Source organism: Tachyglossus aculeatus, chromosome 2 (genome assembly GCF_015852505.1).
Source record: "Tachyglossus aculeatus isolate mTacAcu1 chromosome 2, mTacAcu1.pri, whole genome shotgun sequence".
Lineage (NCBI taxonomy): Eukaryota > Metazoa > Chordata > Mammalia > Monotremata > Tachyglossidae > Tachyglossus > Tachyglossus aculeatus.
Window position 1 is genome coordinate 62,640,545 of NC_052067.1, and position 16,844 is coordinate 62,657,388.

General features: G+C 41.5%; 1 protein-coding gene across 8 annotated transcripts in view; it reads right to left on the minus strand.

Moving 5' to 3' along the window:
- The window catches only part of ZDHHC14 (zinc finger DHHC-type palmitoyltransferase 14), a 309,503-nt gene that overhangs the window by 24,524 nt on the left and 268,135 nt on the right, over window positions 1–16,844 (minus strand). For all 8 annotated transcript variants that reach the window (XM_038740357.1, XM_038740337.1, XM_038740329.1 and 5 more), the window contains 2 exons: window positions 8,561–8,663; window positions 7,204–7,313 (listed from right to left, as the gene is read on the minus strand). In XM_038740357.1, coding sequence (XP_038596285.1) covers window positions 7,204–7,313; window positions 8,561–8,663 — 213 coding nt within the window. The remainder of the gene's footprint in view (window positions 1–7,203; window positions 7,314–8,560; window positions 8,664–16,844) is intronic.

Genomic DNA, 16,844 nt, shown 5'->3' on the forward strand with positions numbered 1-16,844 from the left:
CTTGGTCTCCCTGGCTTCCTGAAGCCATTCCAGGAGAGCAGTCTCACCCCTCCTTTATAATAATAATAATCATAATTGTGGTATTTGTTAAGTGCTTACTATGTGCCAGGCACTGTTCTTAAGCATTGGGGTAGATACAAGCTAATCGGGTTGGACACAGTCCCCATCCCATGGAGGGCTCACAATCTTAATCCCCATTTTACACATGAGGGAACCAAGGGAACTAAGTGAAGTGATGTGCCTTAGGCCATGCAGCAGACAAGTGGCGTAGCTGAGATTAGAACCCAGGTCCTTCTGACTCCCAGGCTCCTGTTCTATTATCGACTAAGCAACACTGATTCTCTACTTACTGGTCTATAGGTTGCTGCTGTCTTCCATCACTGTTTGAGTCTACTGACCTTTGGTCAGCCCTCCCTATTAGTGGGTGCCACTTTCCCTGCAATGCTTCAGCAGGTGCTGGGGTACACTGCTATACCCACTCCCTTCATTTGCCCTGCCCTGAGAACCTGTAGTGCAATAAATACTGCTTCAGCGATGGCTCACTGACTCTGTTTGAGGACTTTGCTTTGATTGAATATGGCTCAAAGCTGATGCTGATAACACTGATCAAGAAGCTGCCCTCTCAAGCGGTTAATACAGTGGGCTGCACACAGTAAGTGCCCAATGAATATGATGATGATGATGGTGATGGTTGGTCCAGCTCTTATAGGCAGAATGCAACTACAATTTAACAGACATTTAGTTTGGGTATGAAATTTGATGCTCTATCAATACCAACATTGTTAGTTTCCAAAAGGACAGTCAGACTTTCTTTATTCAGTGTTCTACTTCTTTGTTGGTCCAGGTATCACTGGGTAGTATATTTCCTAGGTAGCAGAGTTTGGCATTAATGTTCAACTTGTGTAACCCATGAACCATGTGTTGCTTTGAGGATGAACCTGGATTAGCCTAATCCTTACTACACCTACATTCAAGGACTTCCACTGATGAGAGGAGAATTGTATGCAATTAAAGAAATAAAGAAAATATTATTCCTCTAGGAGCAATAACCTCTAGACTGTAAGTTGGTTGTGCTCAGAGAATGTGTCCACTGACTCTACTGTACTCTCCCACAAGTCAGTCAGTCATATTTATTGAGCACTTACTGTGTGCAGAGCACACTACAAAGTACTTGGCAGAGTACAACATAAAAGATACATTCTCTTCCCACAACAAGTTTACAATCTAGAGGGGAGCGCTTAGTACAGTACTCTACACACGGTAAATTTTCAATAGATACGATCAATTGATTGACTCTGCTTTTCAGATTTGATGGCTAATCCAGAAACTACTGAAAGAGACAAAAAACTCTGGAAAAGTTGGGGTGGATTGTTTAAATCTAGACAGCAAAATATTATACATCCTGAGGGCACTCAATTAAATTGATTGACTTACTGACTATAATCAGATCAACAAATCCACGAAACATTTTGATAAGTATATGACTCAACATTTCTTTTAGTTAGCTGTTTGGCCTCCTGTTTGTCTGAGGTTGAAATTTATTAGTGGAGTTTCTTAATTTAGAACTATGATTCTCTAAACTAGAGCTGCTTACAAATGAGGCAATGGAGAGGATTAAAAAAAACAAATATTAAAAGAAATGTCTGAACCCAAAGGGAAGGACCTCACAGATCTCCAGTCTGCTTTATTTTAGAATTTGTGTCTCTTTAAGAAGCACAGAGAAGAGGGTGGACAGTTCAGTTTTGACAACCCTAGGAAGGGTGATTGAGGAGTTTGCTTTCTCCAGTGGGGTGTAAGAGCAAGTGGATGATCTTGGTATGAACGAGTGTGGGTAGGCTTTGGTGGAGGCCAATTTACTTGATAACAAGCAGTGGAACATCTGTATGGTTTTGAAGACTTTTTGAGCCATATTTCTGGGGGCACAGAGGAATTTTTTTTGTTGTTGTTGTTGTTAGAATGATGGTTTTATTACTGTTCACCACTTTAGCTATCCTAAGATCCTTGAGGGCAAGAGATTGTGTCTACTGACCCTACAATACTCTCCCAAAGAGCTTACTCTGGTGCTCTGCCTTAAAGAAGACACTAAATAAATACCACTGACTGACTGATGCCACTGTGCAAATTTCTAATGCCCAGTGGACAAAGCAATACAAGCACTGGCAAGCCATCCTGACAAGGAACAGGAACAATAATTCATACTTTGTGGCACTGAGAATCTAAGTGGGGAATACTATTAATTTCCTGAATCTGAACTTCTGTATACAGGCTGTCAAGACTAGATGCAAATGTCTGTTTTCTAAATGAAGAGAAACTTAATTGGTGCAGCTGATTTCAAGTTAGAGAGAAGAAAAATATAAAATATTCAGAGTGTGAGAGGATGAGGGGCTGGGCATTCTTGGACAACCTCCAGACAACTGTGATTTATTTTTGTTAAGCAGAACTTTTAAAGCAGAATATAAAACACCACTAACACTACTGTGTTTACTTATTTGGCCTCAGGAACTGGAATTCAAGGTAGCAAATCATCATCAACCTTGAGAAAGACAGTGTTGGCTGTGGGATGATATTAACTACAAAGGAATATTTGGGTACCCAAAAAGGTAAGATTGAAAGTGGACATCATTTCACTTGCTGTTTTATTTGCTTGATCATTAAAAGATAATGATAATAATCATAATAATTATGGTATTTGTTAAGCTCTTACTATGTACTAGGTACTGTACCAAGCACTGGGGTGGATACAGGCAAAATGTGTTGGATACAGTCCCTTTCCCATGTCGGGCTCACAATCTCAATCCCCATTTTGCAGATGTGGTAACTGAGGCACAGAGAAGTGAAGTGACTTGCCCAAGGTCACACAGCAGACAAGTGACAAAGCCAGGATTAGATCCAATGACCATCTGACTCCCAGGCCCATGCTCTATCTACTACGCCATGCTGCTTGATGCTCTTATTATGAAAGCTAGTACACCAAGCAAGAAGCTCAAGAGTAAACCTCAATCAGCTCAGGCTCTTGCTAGACACTGTTTACTGTCTAGCATTCAAAAATGTAAGAGGGGTGGAGAATTTATAAAAAGCCAAGAGGCCAGTATTCAAAAGGACTGATTGGGACATGGGCACATGAGGACACTTAAAGGAATTGGGGTTATTTAGACTGGATGAGAAAATGCTGAGGGCTAACCTCATATTAACTTAATAAGGATCATCACATGTCTGCAGAATCACTGGAATGCGAGGGTGATCAGATGTTCAATACCACCTCTGGGGATGGAATAAGAGGAAATGGACTTAAACAGTGAAATGAGAAGAGTAAACATTACGATTGCTAAATGGTGGAGGTTGTTGGATTCTGAGACACATTACTTAAATTTTTATTTCCTGGAAATTTATAGTATTAGTAGAATTTATTGAGTGCCTAATAATTGTAAAGCATTATACTAAGGGCTAGGGAAATACAACAGAAGCACAAAACACTGCAAAGCAGCATGGTCTAGTGGATAGAACATAGGCCTGGAAGTCAGAAGGACCTGGGTTCTAATCCTGCCTCTGACCCTTGTCTGCTGTGTGACCTTGGACAAATCACTTAAGGTCTCAGTGCCTCAGTTACTTCATTTGTAAAGTGGGATTAAAACTGTGAGTCCCATGTGGGGTATGTACTGTGTCCAACATGATTAACTTGTTATACCCCAGTGTTTAGTACAGTGACTTGCACACAGTAAAATGCTAAACAAATACCATTAAAAAAAGCAATTCGTGCCCACAAGGATCATACACTCTTATTTGGAAGAAAATTAAAGTTCAGTCTTGACTGGACACTAGATATTTCTTGAAGTCTATCATAAGTTTTTTTTTTTTAAATCTTGATTTTTCTTAATTTTCAAAACACAAACAACCCTGTTTTCTGGTTAGGTCCAGTAAACATGGTTCAGGGAGCAACAAGCTCAAAGAAGCCACAAAAATATCTGGAACATATTGGGCATTTGTGTCCCAGAATTAAGTTATATTAGGCACACTTAGCCATTCAGGAACGACCATCCTTAATCTATCTACATAAAATAAGGGATTACAGTGAAGTTGATTACTAGACATAGCAAAGTGGAGGGAGATCTGTACAACTTTCAAAGGCAATGATACAATTATAACATCTCATTTGTAAATTAAAAGATGAATAATCACACCTCAAAACAACCAGTCCACTAATGTTAAATTGCTGAACCACCTAGCATTAAACAAAGCATTGACACTGCTAGAAAGGTTCTAGCCCTAAGCAAGTTCAACAATCAAATCAACTTCTCTCTCACTTGGATTATAAATAATTCTCCAACCTGACTGGAATTTTTTTATGGTATTTGTTAAATGCTTACTATGTGCCAGGCACTGTACTAACTGCTGGGGTCAATACAAGCTAATCGGGTTGGACGCAGTCCATGTGCCACATAGGGCTCCCAGCCTTAACCCCCATTTTATGGATGAGGTCACTGAAGTATAGAAACATTAAGTGACTTGCCCAAGGTCATGCAGCAGACAAGTGGCGCAGCTGGAATTAGAACCCTGGTTCTTCTGACTCCCAGGTCCATGCTCTAGCCACCAGGCCATGATGCTTCTAGTTTCCAAGAGATCAAAAATCTCTGCTTATGATCAAAAGTCTCTGCTTATTAAGAGATTCAGTGTGATCACAGATGGGCTTCAACAAATGGAGATGTTCAGAGGGATGGGATCTCAGACTTCAGAAAGTCTCCCCGACTGGTTGCGGGGGACTGACTGTGGGAGAGGGAGATGGAGAGAATCTCTGACTGGAAGGAGACTATCTCCGATCCTGATGGAGACTCACCTCATTTCCAACTAGATGTGATAACTGCAGGTTCATATTGGTGCCACCCAGACCTCACCTGATTAATCTGACTGGACAGGATCAATTCCCCATCGGTCAAACCTACTGACCTTTAAAGACTCTGTGGCTAAGGTGGACAATATGAACAGAGAAGACAGCTACAGTTAGTTCTCTGCTTCCCGTACATTGGGGATGCCTAGCCCTCATATAGCATCTCTACAGTATGGCGATCCTATCTATCCACTCAGTGGGGCAGTGCTAGTGGACACAGTTCTTCTCTGCCAGAGATTGTATCCAATCAGGCATCATCATCATCATCAATCGTATTTATTGAGCGCTTACTATGTGCAGAGCACTGTACTAAGCACTTGGGAAGTACAAATTGGCAACATATAGAGACAGTCCCTACCCAACAGTGGGCTCACAGTCTAAAAGGGGGAGACGGAACAAAACCAAACATACTAACAAAATAAAATAAATAGAATAGATATGTACAAATGAAATAAATAAATAAATAAGTAATAAATATGTACAAACATATATACATATATACAGGTGCTGTGGGGAAGGGAAGGAGGTAAAATGGGGGGGATGGAGAGGGGGACGAGGTGGAGAGGAAGGAAGGGGCTCAGTCTGGGAAGGCCTCCTGGAGGAGGTGAGCTCTCAGCAGGGCCTTGAAGGGAGGAAGAGAGCTAGCTTGGCGGATGGGCAGAGGGAGGGCATTCCAGGCCCGGGGGATGACGTGGGCCGGGGGTCGATGGCTGGACAGGCGAGAGCGAGGTACGAGGGCATGATCCCTGCAGCAACTTTGACAAAAGAGGGTTCCCAGATACTCCTTGAACAGTTTTCTTTATTTGATCAATTACAATTCCTTCCTCTTTTCCAAAGACTAGTTCCTTGTTTTCACTCTTAATAGCTTGCAGGACACCTGAAAGAGAACTCCTCCATCGTCCTATGTTTCCTAAAGTATACCTACGGATGCTACAGGGCATCAGAAAACTAGACATACAGAGGTACCAAAACCAGCCCCTCTGTATATCATCTTCAATCTACTCGAGTTTGGATTTTAAAGAGTAAGACGAAGTCAAAGCAGAGGCAGAATTTTCAATTGAATCCATTTGTGGAACACAATTTTTATTCATAGATGACTGGATCTCTAAACTGAATAATGGAGCATTAACTAAAAGTTCAGTGGAGTTTAGGCCTGGGAATATTAGTTTGAATATAAGGGATTCACTGATGCCTTGTCTAATCTCAAATACAAATCCTAACGACATTTGGAAATCAAAATATAAACTTTTATAGAACTTTGTGATGGGGCCCACATTTTCTTATTCCAACAGAAAGATGCTGCCTAAATATCAAAGAAGAGAAAAATCCCCTGTACCTTCCATGCTTAAGAGTCAAGCTTAAGAAATCTCTGGATGGATTTTATGAATCAATTTTTCTAAATCTCTGCAGAGTTATGTAGAATTCTTGGAGCTGCTTCATGAAGCCTTCTTCACTTTACCCTAGAAAACCATATTCCCCTGGACATTAGAAAGTTGCATTAGATCAATACTCTTCAAAACCTGCTTGTCAACAGGGCTCCATACTGGTCCCTACATGTTTCTATATTTGATATAATCAATCAATCAATCAATCAATCAGAAAGATTGTTTGAGAGCTTACTCTGTGCACAGCACTGTCTGTACTGGGGAAAGTACAAATAGAGTTAGTAGATCTGGCATTAAAGAGCTTACAATCTAGAAAGAGAGACAGATGATAAAATAAATTATAAAATAAAATAAATTAGAAGTAATAGACTCCCTCTCTCAGAGTCACACCTGGAGAGTTTCCAGTACTCTACCAGTCTCTACTACAGGAGGGAGAGTCAAGAAGAGGCATATCCATTCCGTTCCTAGCTTAGGCAGTGGCTAGCGAGAGGAAGGCAACCTGCTGCATGTCAAAACTCACCTGTGCTGGGCATCAGCGGCATGGGAGAGAGTCAGGGGCAGATACTCAAGTTTAGCCTGCGGAAGGAGGCAATGGTAAACCACATCCCTGTTTTTACAAAGAAAACTCCATGGATACACTACCAGAACAGTTGCAGGTGGAGGTGGACCATTCTGGGAGAGATGTGTCCATGGCATAGCTATGGCTTGGAGATGGATGACTCAACAGCATAAGGCAAGAACAGACTATAAATATCATTTCAAAATGTGGGGGGAGGAGTGAGTCCCCAAGACAGATTTTTCCCCCTTTACTGATTGCTGAATTAGCAGAATTCCCTTTCGGTTGAGCACAGTGGAAAAAGTTTACCTAAAACAAGTACTGAGGTTGACAAGAGACATTTTTCCCTTACAACATGTGGTGCATTTTCTAAATCTTACCTAGGAGAGATGGGCCCACAGAGGGCAGCACAGCAATTTGTAAAGATGTTTCCATGGCTATAAGGATTGAAGTTTTCTTTCCCTCTCTTATTTGACCAAGAGCCTTTAATCTGAAAGACATAGGGAGTCATTCACACTAGGTGTCCCACATACTAACGTCACAATTTAGGAAAATTGAATTTTGGGGAAAGAAAACAATTCTTTTTCGTCCACAGGAGGAGTCATAAAGCCCATTTCTTAAGGGGAAATTCTAAAATTACTAGTGCAACAGAAAATGTGATTTTCCAACTCAATACAATCGAATTTAGGGATAGGAACATGTCCTAAAGAGTGTGTTGGACAGGAAAAAGTTGAGGAACCACAATGGATGACTTTTTATTCCTTTTCCTTGAAAAGTAAACACCTCTCATAGGAAGTCATATTATATTCAGACCAGGGGGATAGAATGGTTGAGCCATGCAAGCATATGACTATTTTTTCTACAAGCATTTAGAGAACTGAAGCAATAATAAACTAAATGGTAACCCTGGGACTTGAATAAGCTAACACAGCTTCCAAAGGTGGAATGCTGAGGAGTTACATTAAGGGTGTCAGGTGGTATATCTAGCCATGAAGACGGATTTAGGAAAATCAACCATCACTCTACTTTTTCCAAGCATCTCCCAAAGCCACTAAGCAGAATCAGAAGACTGGGATGGATGGAAAACTGGTTAGGATGAGCAGAGCACTTTTTGTGTTCTTATTGTCCGATGTGCAGCCCCTTTTTTTCCCCTTTAGTCATTTCTAGTATGTGCGGGTGATTATATATACTGCTTCTACTCATTATTATTTGGAAGTTACAAAACAAAGCCTCAATTGCATTGCTATAGTAGGTATCACCAGGCAAGTCTCAATGTCTAGCTAACACAGACACAGAACACAATAGCATGCAGAGTAGAGAATAAAATATTGCTGAGGTTGCATATGTGGTCACCTCATTTTGGTGGCTGCACCTTTTAAAATTAGGAAAAAAATCCCAAAATAAAGATAGAAACCCATGAAACATTCATGGCATTTTACAATCTCCTTGCTGTTGGCACTGGGCCTCTCAGTTCTTTATCTCTGTCAATAGCTTTTTTAGTCTTTTCCTCTCTGAGACTCCATCAAGCAGGGAGTCATATTTGCTGCAACTGAAGCTGGGACCTGGAGCCAAAGACTAGAGAAATAGAGAGTAGAATCAACCATCCTTCGAGCAGAACAAGTCTCAATGGGGAACATTTTCTGAAGATGCTCAACACACACCACCACTGACAGCCCTTTCTTCATTTACTCTTATGACTGTAGACATCCAAATAAACAATACAGTGGAAAAACTTACATCTTCATTTGTGGTTTGATTGGAGCTGATCAGATACGTGTGAAAGCCTGAGAGTCCAACAATGGACCAGACAGAAAAAAAACACACCACAGCTTCCAGGACAGTAAGTTAAAGTTAAGGAACTGACTAGGAGGAAGGATATTGGATAAAATATGGTAATTATCAGAATGCTGAATTACTTTGCTATTTAAAAACACACCAGAAACAACCATGTAAAATATTCTTTCACAGCCTTGATTTGATCAGTAACCAAAATTTCTACTATGCAGGCACTGGTTTCTTCTATGATAGTTTATCAACCACTTTTCCCTCATTATTGTTACTATGATATATTGTTATAATATAATATTAATAATAACAACAATAATGATAATTATGGTCACTGTTATTATTATCATTATATTTGTTAAGCACTATGTGCTAAGCACTGCACTAAGTGCTGGGGTAGATATAATACAATCAGAGCAACACAGTCCCCATCCCACATGGAGTTCCAACTCTAAGGGGGAGGGAAAACAGGCATCTTATCCCCATTTTTACAGATGAGGGAACAGATGCATAGAGAAGTTGTGACTTGTCCAAGGTCACACAGAAGACAAGTGGTGGAGTTGGAATTAGAACCTGATCTTCTGACTTCCAAGCTCGGGTTCTTTCTGCTAGGTCACACTGCCTAGCAGAATACATAGAAAAGCAGTGTGGCTCAGTGGAAAGAGCCTGGGCTTTGGAGTCAGAGGTCATGGGTTCAAACCCCAGCTCCGCCAATTGTCAGCTGTGTGACTTTGGGCAAGTCGTTTAACTTCTCTGTGTCTCAGTTACCTCATCTGTAAAATGGGGATTAAGACTGTGAGCACCCCGTGGGACAACCTGATCACCTTGTAACCTCCCCAGCACTTAGAACAGTGCTTTGCACATAGTAAGTGCTTAAAAAATGCCATCACTATTATTATTATTATTATACCCTTAGCAAGAAGTGCTGTGGATTTGCCATGGTCTTTTTTAGTACCCAGTGTGTGCACCCAATGTTTGGTATGAGATCACTGCACCATGCCACATCCTCTTTGATGTCATGCCCCTTCCTGGTGCTCCCAAATCCCCTCTTAGGGGTGAGTCCTGCTGGTTGTCTACTTGGCACACTGTCTGACGAAGGCTCTGACATTAAGAATGCTATGTGGGCAGCAGGATACACATTCCTGAGAAGCAGCACAGCCTTGTGGAAAAAGCACAGGTCTGGCAGTCAGAAGGACAGGGGTTCATATCCCAACTCTGCCACTTGCTGTATGACCTTTGGCAAGTCACTTCACTTCTCTGTGCCTCAGATACTTCATCTGCAAAGTAGAGATTAAGATTGGAAGCCCCATGTGGGACAGGGACATGTCCAACCTGATTGTTTTGTATCTATCCCAGGATTTAGTACAGCTCCTGGCATATAGTAAATACTTAACACATACCATAAAAAAGGACTAAATATATCACATCACCTTAATGACAGAATCAATATTTTAATCCTGGAACCGAAACTCATGAGCAGCAAAAGAACATAGTTCCAATCGAATGCACTACAAACCATGTATGACCATGACAGCATTCTTAAATTATTTATAATTGTGGTAAGGAACAGTGAATCAAGAGTCCTCTCAGTTCTTCTGCACAGGTCTAGCAATCCACAGGATGTAGTCATAATATATAAACCAAAGGAGGAAATGGTCCAGGTTCTCCCAAATACCCGATAAATCAATGAGACTGTTGAAAAGACAGTCAGTAATTATGTCGCACAAAGGTTTATAAAAGTCTGCTTCCAAATAAAGTTCAAGTGTTTATCATAAAACTACCCACCATCAATCTGAACAATTCAAAGAACCATAAATATTCCCACGAATAAATTACAGGCCAGAGAAAATAAATATTCATGATCACCTAGTGCTGTGGGAAATAGAAATTCCTATGTCATACTATAAAACAGGCCCACAGATATTTTTTGGGGATACAGGTGGGAGGTTCAATATTAGTTCCCAATTAATCAATCAATGGTATTCATTGTATGCTGTGTGCAGAGCATTGGACTAAGTGCTTATATATCTGAAGTGGTGTACACTGCTATGATACACCCCGTGATCTGAACTTAATGAAGATACTGGAGGATGCTAGGCTTCTTCTCATTCATTCATTCAATCATATTTATTGAGCGCTTACTCTGTGCAGAGCACTGTACTAAGCGCTTGGGAAGTACAAGTCAGCAACAAATAGAGACAGTCCCTACCCAACAATGGGTACACAGTCTAGAAGGGGGAGACAGACATATGCACAGAAGGGACCTGATTTTGACTACTTTTCTTTCAATGGTATTTGTTAAGCACTGTGTTTCAGGTACTGTATTATGTGCTGGGGTAGAAACAAGCTAATCAAGTTGGACACACTTAATGCCCCACTTGGGGCTCAGGGTATTAATTCCCATTTACAGATGTGGTGGCTGAGGTACAAAGTAGTTAAATGACTTGGCCAAGGTCACTTGGCAAGTGACGGAGCCGGGATTAAACCCTGGTCCTTCTGGTCCCAGACCTGTGCTCTAACCACTACATCACACTGCTTCTCTACTTCCAGGGACTGCTGCCTGCAGTGCCTGCAGTGCAGTGCAATACACTTAACAAATACCATAATTCTTACATTTATTAATATTCTGAGCAGGAATAGTGGGGCTGGGAAAGCCACAGAGGAGGAACCAGAAAAGAGCAGTAAAGTGGCTGAGAAGACAGGAAGACCAGAAAGAGGCACAGATTCAGAAAAACTCAAAAATGATGACAATCAAGTTGTTAATGGAGTTGACTAGGGAAATGAACTGCTGAGGTTTCCACTCCCATTCTGTGGGTATGGTAATACCATCTTGATTAAAAGCTCCCGATCCTTAGATCAGCAATAAATTTACATAAAATACATAATAAAATGTTATGTGTGTAGATCAATTTCACAAACAGCCAAAACATACAAGTTCAACAAACTCACTGAATTAGATCCTGCTTTTAAGACAAACTCTGCTAATCTGGTTTTTGTACCGAGTTACCAGGTCCACAACTACAATATCCCAAGACAAACAGTGCTGAATCTGGAGGAGGAAAACCCCTTTAAGCCATGCTATGCCCTGAATGAATGGCTGACTGTGCATCTCTCTCTTACTTGCATAGGTAGTATCTGTACCTAGTCCATTAATGCGACAGACTCTTAGAATAATGATAATAAAAAATTAATAATTGTGGTATTGGTTAAGTGCTTACTCTGTACCAAGTACTGCACTAAGCATGAGGGTACATGCAATATAAACAGATTGGACAGAGTTCCTGTCCCAAATAAGGCTCACAATCTAGAGGGGACAGAAAACAGGAATCTTATCCCCATTTATACAGTTAAGGAAACTGAGGAGCTAAGTGACTTTTTTTAAAAAAATAGCATTTGTTAAGCATTTACTATGTGCCAAGTGCAGTACTAAGCACTGGGGTAGATATAAGATAATCAGGTTGGGCAGACCCACAGTCTTATTACTCATTTTACCGATGAGGCAACTGAGGCCCACAGAAGTGAAGTGAGTTGCCCAAGGTCACACAGCAAACAAGTGGCAGAAGTGGGATTAGATCCCAGGTTCTTCTGACTCCCAACACCGTGCTCTATCCGTGCTGCTTCTCCAGGGTCAGTGGGGACTAGAACCCAGGCCTCCTGACTCCAAGCCCATGATCTTTTCCAGGTTGCTTCTCAATTACAATAACTGGATAATTTCCCTTTGCCTAATTTTTTTGGGCAGGGACTAGATCTGATGCTATATTTTACTCTCCCAAGCTCCTAATACAGTGCTTTGCACACAGTAAGCACTCAATAAATACAATTGAATGAATTTATTAAGCACTTACTAAGTGCCAGGCACTGTACTAAGCACTGGGAGTAGATAACCCACACGGGGCTCACAGATTTAATCCCCATTTTACGAGGTAACTGAGGCACAGAAGTTAAATGCCTTTCTCAATGTTTTAGAGGGATGTGGCAGAGCCGAGATCAGAACCCAGGTCTTCTGAATCCCAGGTCCGTGTTCTTTCTAATAGGCCAAAATGCTTCTCTCAGCTCTTCAAACACAGACTATGTTCTCCACCTTCACTTTGACTGGAACTTAACAGGTTTTACTATGTTTTTCCATTGAGTAAATTCTAGGAGATCCTTTTCTGATGAGACCATCCTTAAGCAGGATCAGGCTTCTGAAATTTTAGGCAGTGGCTGCATGCTACTATTACTGTGATAATGCATATCATTCTCATTCTAAACCTTACCCTATCAAGCCTTGCCACTTTTTAAAAAGCATCATCCAACACCCAGCCAACCAACATGTTTAAATAGAACTACACAGAGAGGCTCTTAGGAGCCCTTCAAACCGGCCTGCTTAGAATGAATGCAAATTTGGGTAAAAAAAATCAGTTAAAAGAATCTGCAAATATGGAATCAATTACTATTTGATTTACCAACCACTTAAAGCCCTTTTCATTTCGGGAGAGCTGAAACAATAATACATGATTAAAAATGACTGTAATCCTTAAAATTGAATGTTAATGCTGTGTTACCCTGAATTATTGTTTATCGGCAGGGGTTCCTGTCATCCAGGGTTGTTTTGTAGGGAAAAAAATAAATCAAATGAGTTTTAAAGCTTGATGAAGCCATCTGATTTGAATGCACCGATTTCCAGAATTCCATTTCTCAGCATGTTTTCTTAAGCGCCCTTGATTTTCAAAGAGCTTTGAAAAAGTGTGCTACGTTGGCATTACTTGCTTTATGTCATGTTTATCTATGGCAAATATTTCCAAGTGTTCTCTGTTACAATGTAGCCCCCAAATTTGCTCTTCTCTTATTCCATCCCCCAGACTGAAAGAGATGAGGGTGTTAAAGACAGGGGGAATGACCCCTACAATCTTAAAATACAGTGATGATGGTTGTGGAATTCTTCTGCAGATTGAGAGCTTCTCTGACCGCCCTGCCGTTCCTATTCTGATCTTTTACATCCCACTGTCACTACACAGAGAGATCTCAATTAGCTGCCAACTGAAAGTTTTGGTTGGAAACGTGGTCACAATATGGCAGAAGATACTAGTATGAAATCAGTGTCTGGTTAGCCATTGTGTTGGGTGGTTTTAATAATAATTATTATGGTATTTGTTAAATGTGTCAAGCACTGAACTAAGCCCTGGGGGAGATACAAGAGCATCAGGTCCCACATGGGGCTCAGAGTCTAAGTAGGAGGGAGAACAGATCTGAATCCCTATTTTGCAAATGGGGGAACTGAGGCACAGTGAAGTTCAGTGACTTGCTCAAGTTCAGACAGCACATATGTGGTGGAGCCAGGATTAGAACCTAGGACCTCTGACTCCCAGGCCCATGCTCTTTCCACGAGGCCACACTGCTTCTCTAGTTCCGCTGAAAAGCAGTGACATTATCAGGGGCTTTCAGGCTTTCCAGGAGAGATATGATTTTAGAAGGGGTTTGAAGATTGGGAGAGTGATGGTCTGTCAGACAAGAACAGAGAGGGAGTTCCAGGGAGGAGTGGGATTCATGGCAAGAGAGATGAGATCGAAGCACACTAAGGAGGTTGGTGTTATAGGAGTGAAGTATGCAGACTGGGTAATAGTAGGAGAAAAGTGAACGTAGGTAGGAGGGAGAGAGCTAATTGATTGCCATTTCTTTTACTTCTATTTTATGTTCCCATGTACCTGGTACAGTGCTGTGTACACAATATATGCTTAATCAGTGATTAAGCAGTGATGTCGATTGTATTCAATTTCCTTAATGGTGATGACACTACCCTGCAGACAAGGTTGGACTGACACTGCATCCGTACAGGGAATTCTTTACATTCTTTGGCATGAAGGCTTGAGAGCTAGGAGAAAGGAGGTTTGAGGAATGCAAACTACCGTACTGGCTGGCTGGCTTGTCACTCTTCATAGGCTCCAGACAGCTCAGTGGGTACGGTCAGCTCTGGTCCCCGACTCCTCCTCTGTGGTTGCCAATCGTCAACATCATCAATCGTATTTATTGAGCACTTACTATGTGCAGAACACTGTACTAAGCGCTTGGGAAGTACAAATTGGCAACATATAGAGTCCCTACCCAACAGTGGGCTCACAGTCTAAAAGGGGGAGACAGTGAGGTGAGAATGGCTAACCAGGATTTTCAAAGTATCCTACTGGACCAGTCTAGCCCTTGCTAGGAGAAATGGGCTATTTCCCTGCATTTCTAACACTTCGTCCTGTGCTTGGGCTACCAGGACAGGTGGGCCAGGTGTTTCCTATAATTCACTGCTACTTCAAAGAAGCACTAACAGACCACTCATGCCGGGAATCGAGGTGGGAATCGAGGCCCTAGGACCCCCTCAACCACCTCAGAGCCAGTGAGAATGAACTGAACTCTGCGTTCTTTTCTGCTCAGCAACAATGACTCCCTTCCCTCGTTGACTCCCATGCCTATTGGCTTCACCATATGTTCTAGACTTAAATCCTACCTTAAACCCGCAGTGCCCCCAACTCCCTTCCTGTCATGGAGGCAACTGTCAGTGCTTAATACTGTACTCTGTACTTCAGATGTATTTAATCAATACTATCACTCCCATCATAGAATCTAGTGACACGGGAGCCACTGGATTGGCCCTGTCCCCATATCTTCCTCACCCAACAGCCATCCACCCTCTTCCTTGTGTATATATCTATAATTCTATTGATCTATTTTGATGCTATTGATGCCTGTCTACTTGTTTTGTTTTGATGTCTGTCTCCCCCTTCTAGACTGTGAGGCTGTTGTTGGGTAGGGATTGTCTCTATCTGTTGCTGAATTGCACTTTCCAAGCACTCAGTACAGTAAGCGCTCAATAAATACAATTGAATGAATGAGTTACTATTTTTTGTTGATGTTTTGTTTTGTTTTTTCAATCCAGACCCTGTTTCCCTGAGAGGAGACTTGGGGAAGAATAGGTGCTGAATTTTAAGTAGCAGGGTGATGAAAGATGGTTTTAAGTAATATGCCACAACCGAATACACCATGAACTCATGAAGATCTTTAGTTTGCTTGTTGGAATGACAAGCTCATTTAAAGCCTCCAGGGTCCCGACTCTGTCACCACACTGGTTTACAGTGAAGGAATCACTCTCTTTGGAGAATGCTCCAAAGCCACAGGGCTCCTTTTACTCCCAGCCTGCTCCACATTCACCCTGGAGCCAGTAATCACCACCTTGGGAGGGCAACAACTCATTCCCCCCTAGTCAAACTGAGCATTTCCCCTACAATCTAGTCCATTCACAATTTCTCCCTCATACCACTGAGGACAGGGAACATGTCTGCCAACTCTGTTGTACTGTACTGTACTCTCCCAAACACTCAGTACAGTGCTCTGCACAGTGAGCACTCAATAAATACCACTGAATGATACCACCCAAATTGTTTCTTGAGAAGCAGCTTGGCCTAGCTATGTCTGCCAATTCTGTTGTAGTGCACTCTACCAAGCATTGATTACAGTGATCTGCACGCAGTAATCACTCAATAAATACCAGTGATTTATTGAAAAGAGCACAGGCTTAAGAGTCAGGAGACTTGCCTAATCTCTAGGACTTTAGGCAAGTCATTTTAACTTCTCTGGGCCTCAGCTTCCTCCTATGTAAAAGGGGGTACATCTGCTGTCCCTTCGGTTTGGACAGCAAACCTGTGTAGGGGAGGAATTTTGCCCATCTGCTTAGATTTTATCTACCCCAGAGTTTAGTATAGTGCCTGGTACACAGTAAGCTCTTAACAAATACCACAATTGTCTTATTTTTTCTCCTGAACAATTTTTCTCTCTAAGCCACCTGAAGTGCCCAAAGATACTTCTCCAATATATTAATATCTCTTTGCAGCCTAATGAATAATCTCTGTTAATAGGTGTCCCACGGCTAACTGAGGTGGACACTCAGTCTTGCTCATCCCAGGTTTCTGACTGCACCTGAGAGTTTGTAATCAGGGGTGAAAAGACCCAAAATGGTGGCTGTTTGAAGCCTGTCTCCTCCATCCACCACACTCAGAATGAAAAGTTGGCTTCTATGCCTCTGTCCAGTCTCCTTTTGGGTGGGGAAGGAAAAGTGATGTTCAAAATGTGTTATAAAACACAACCACATCTAAGATGAAAATATCACAACACAAAAAGAAGGGGATTTAAAACAAAACTTTCTAGTGTTAAGGTCCTGAATGACATCCCCTCCACAGCAACCAGAAGAAACCTCTAATGTATTAAATAACTGAAA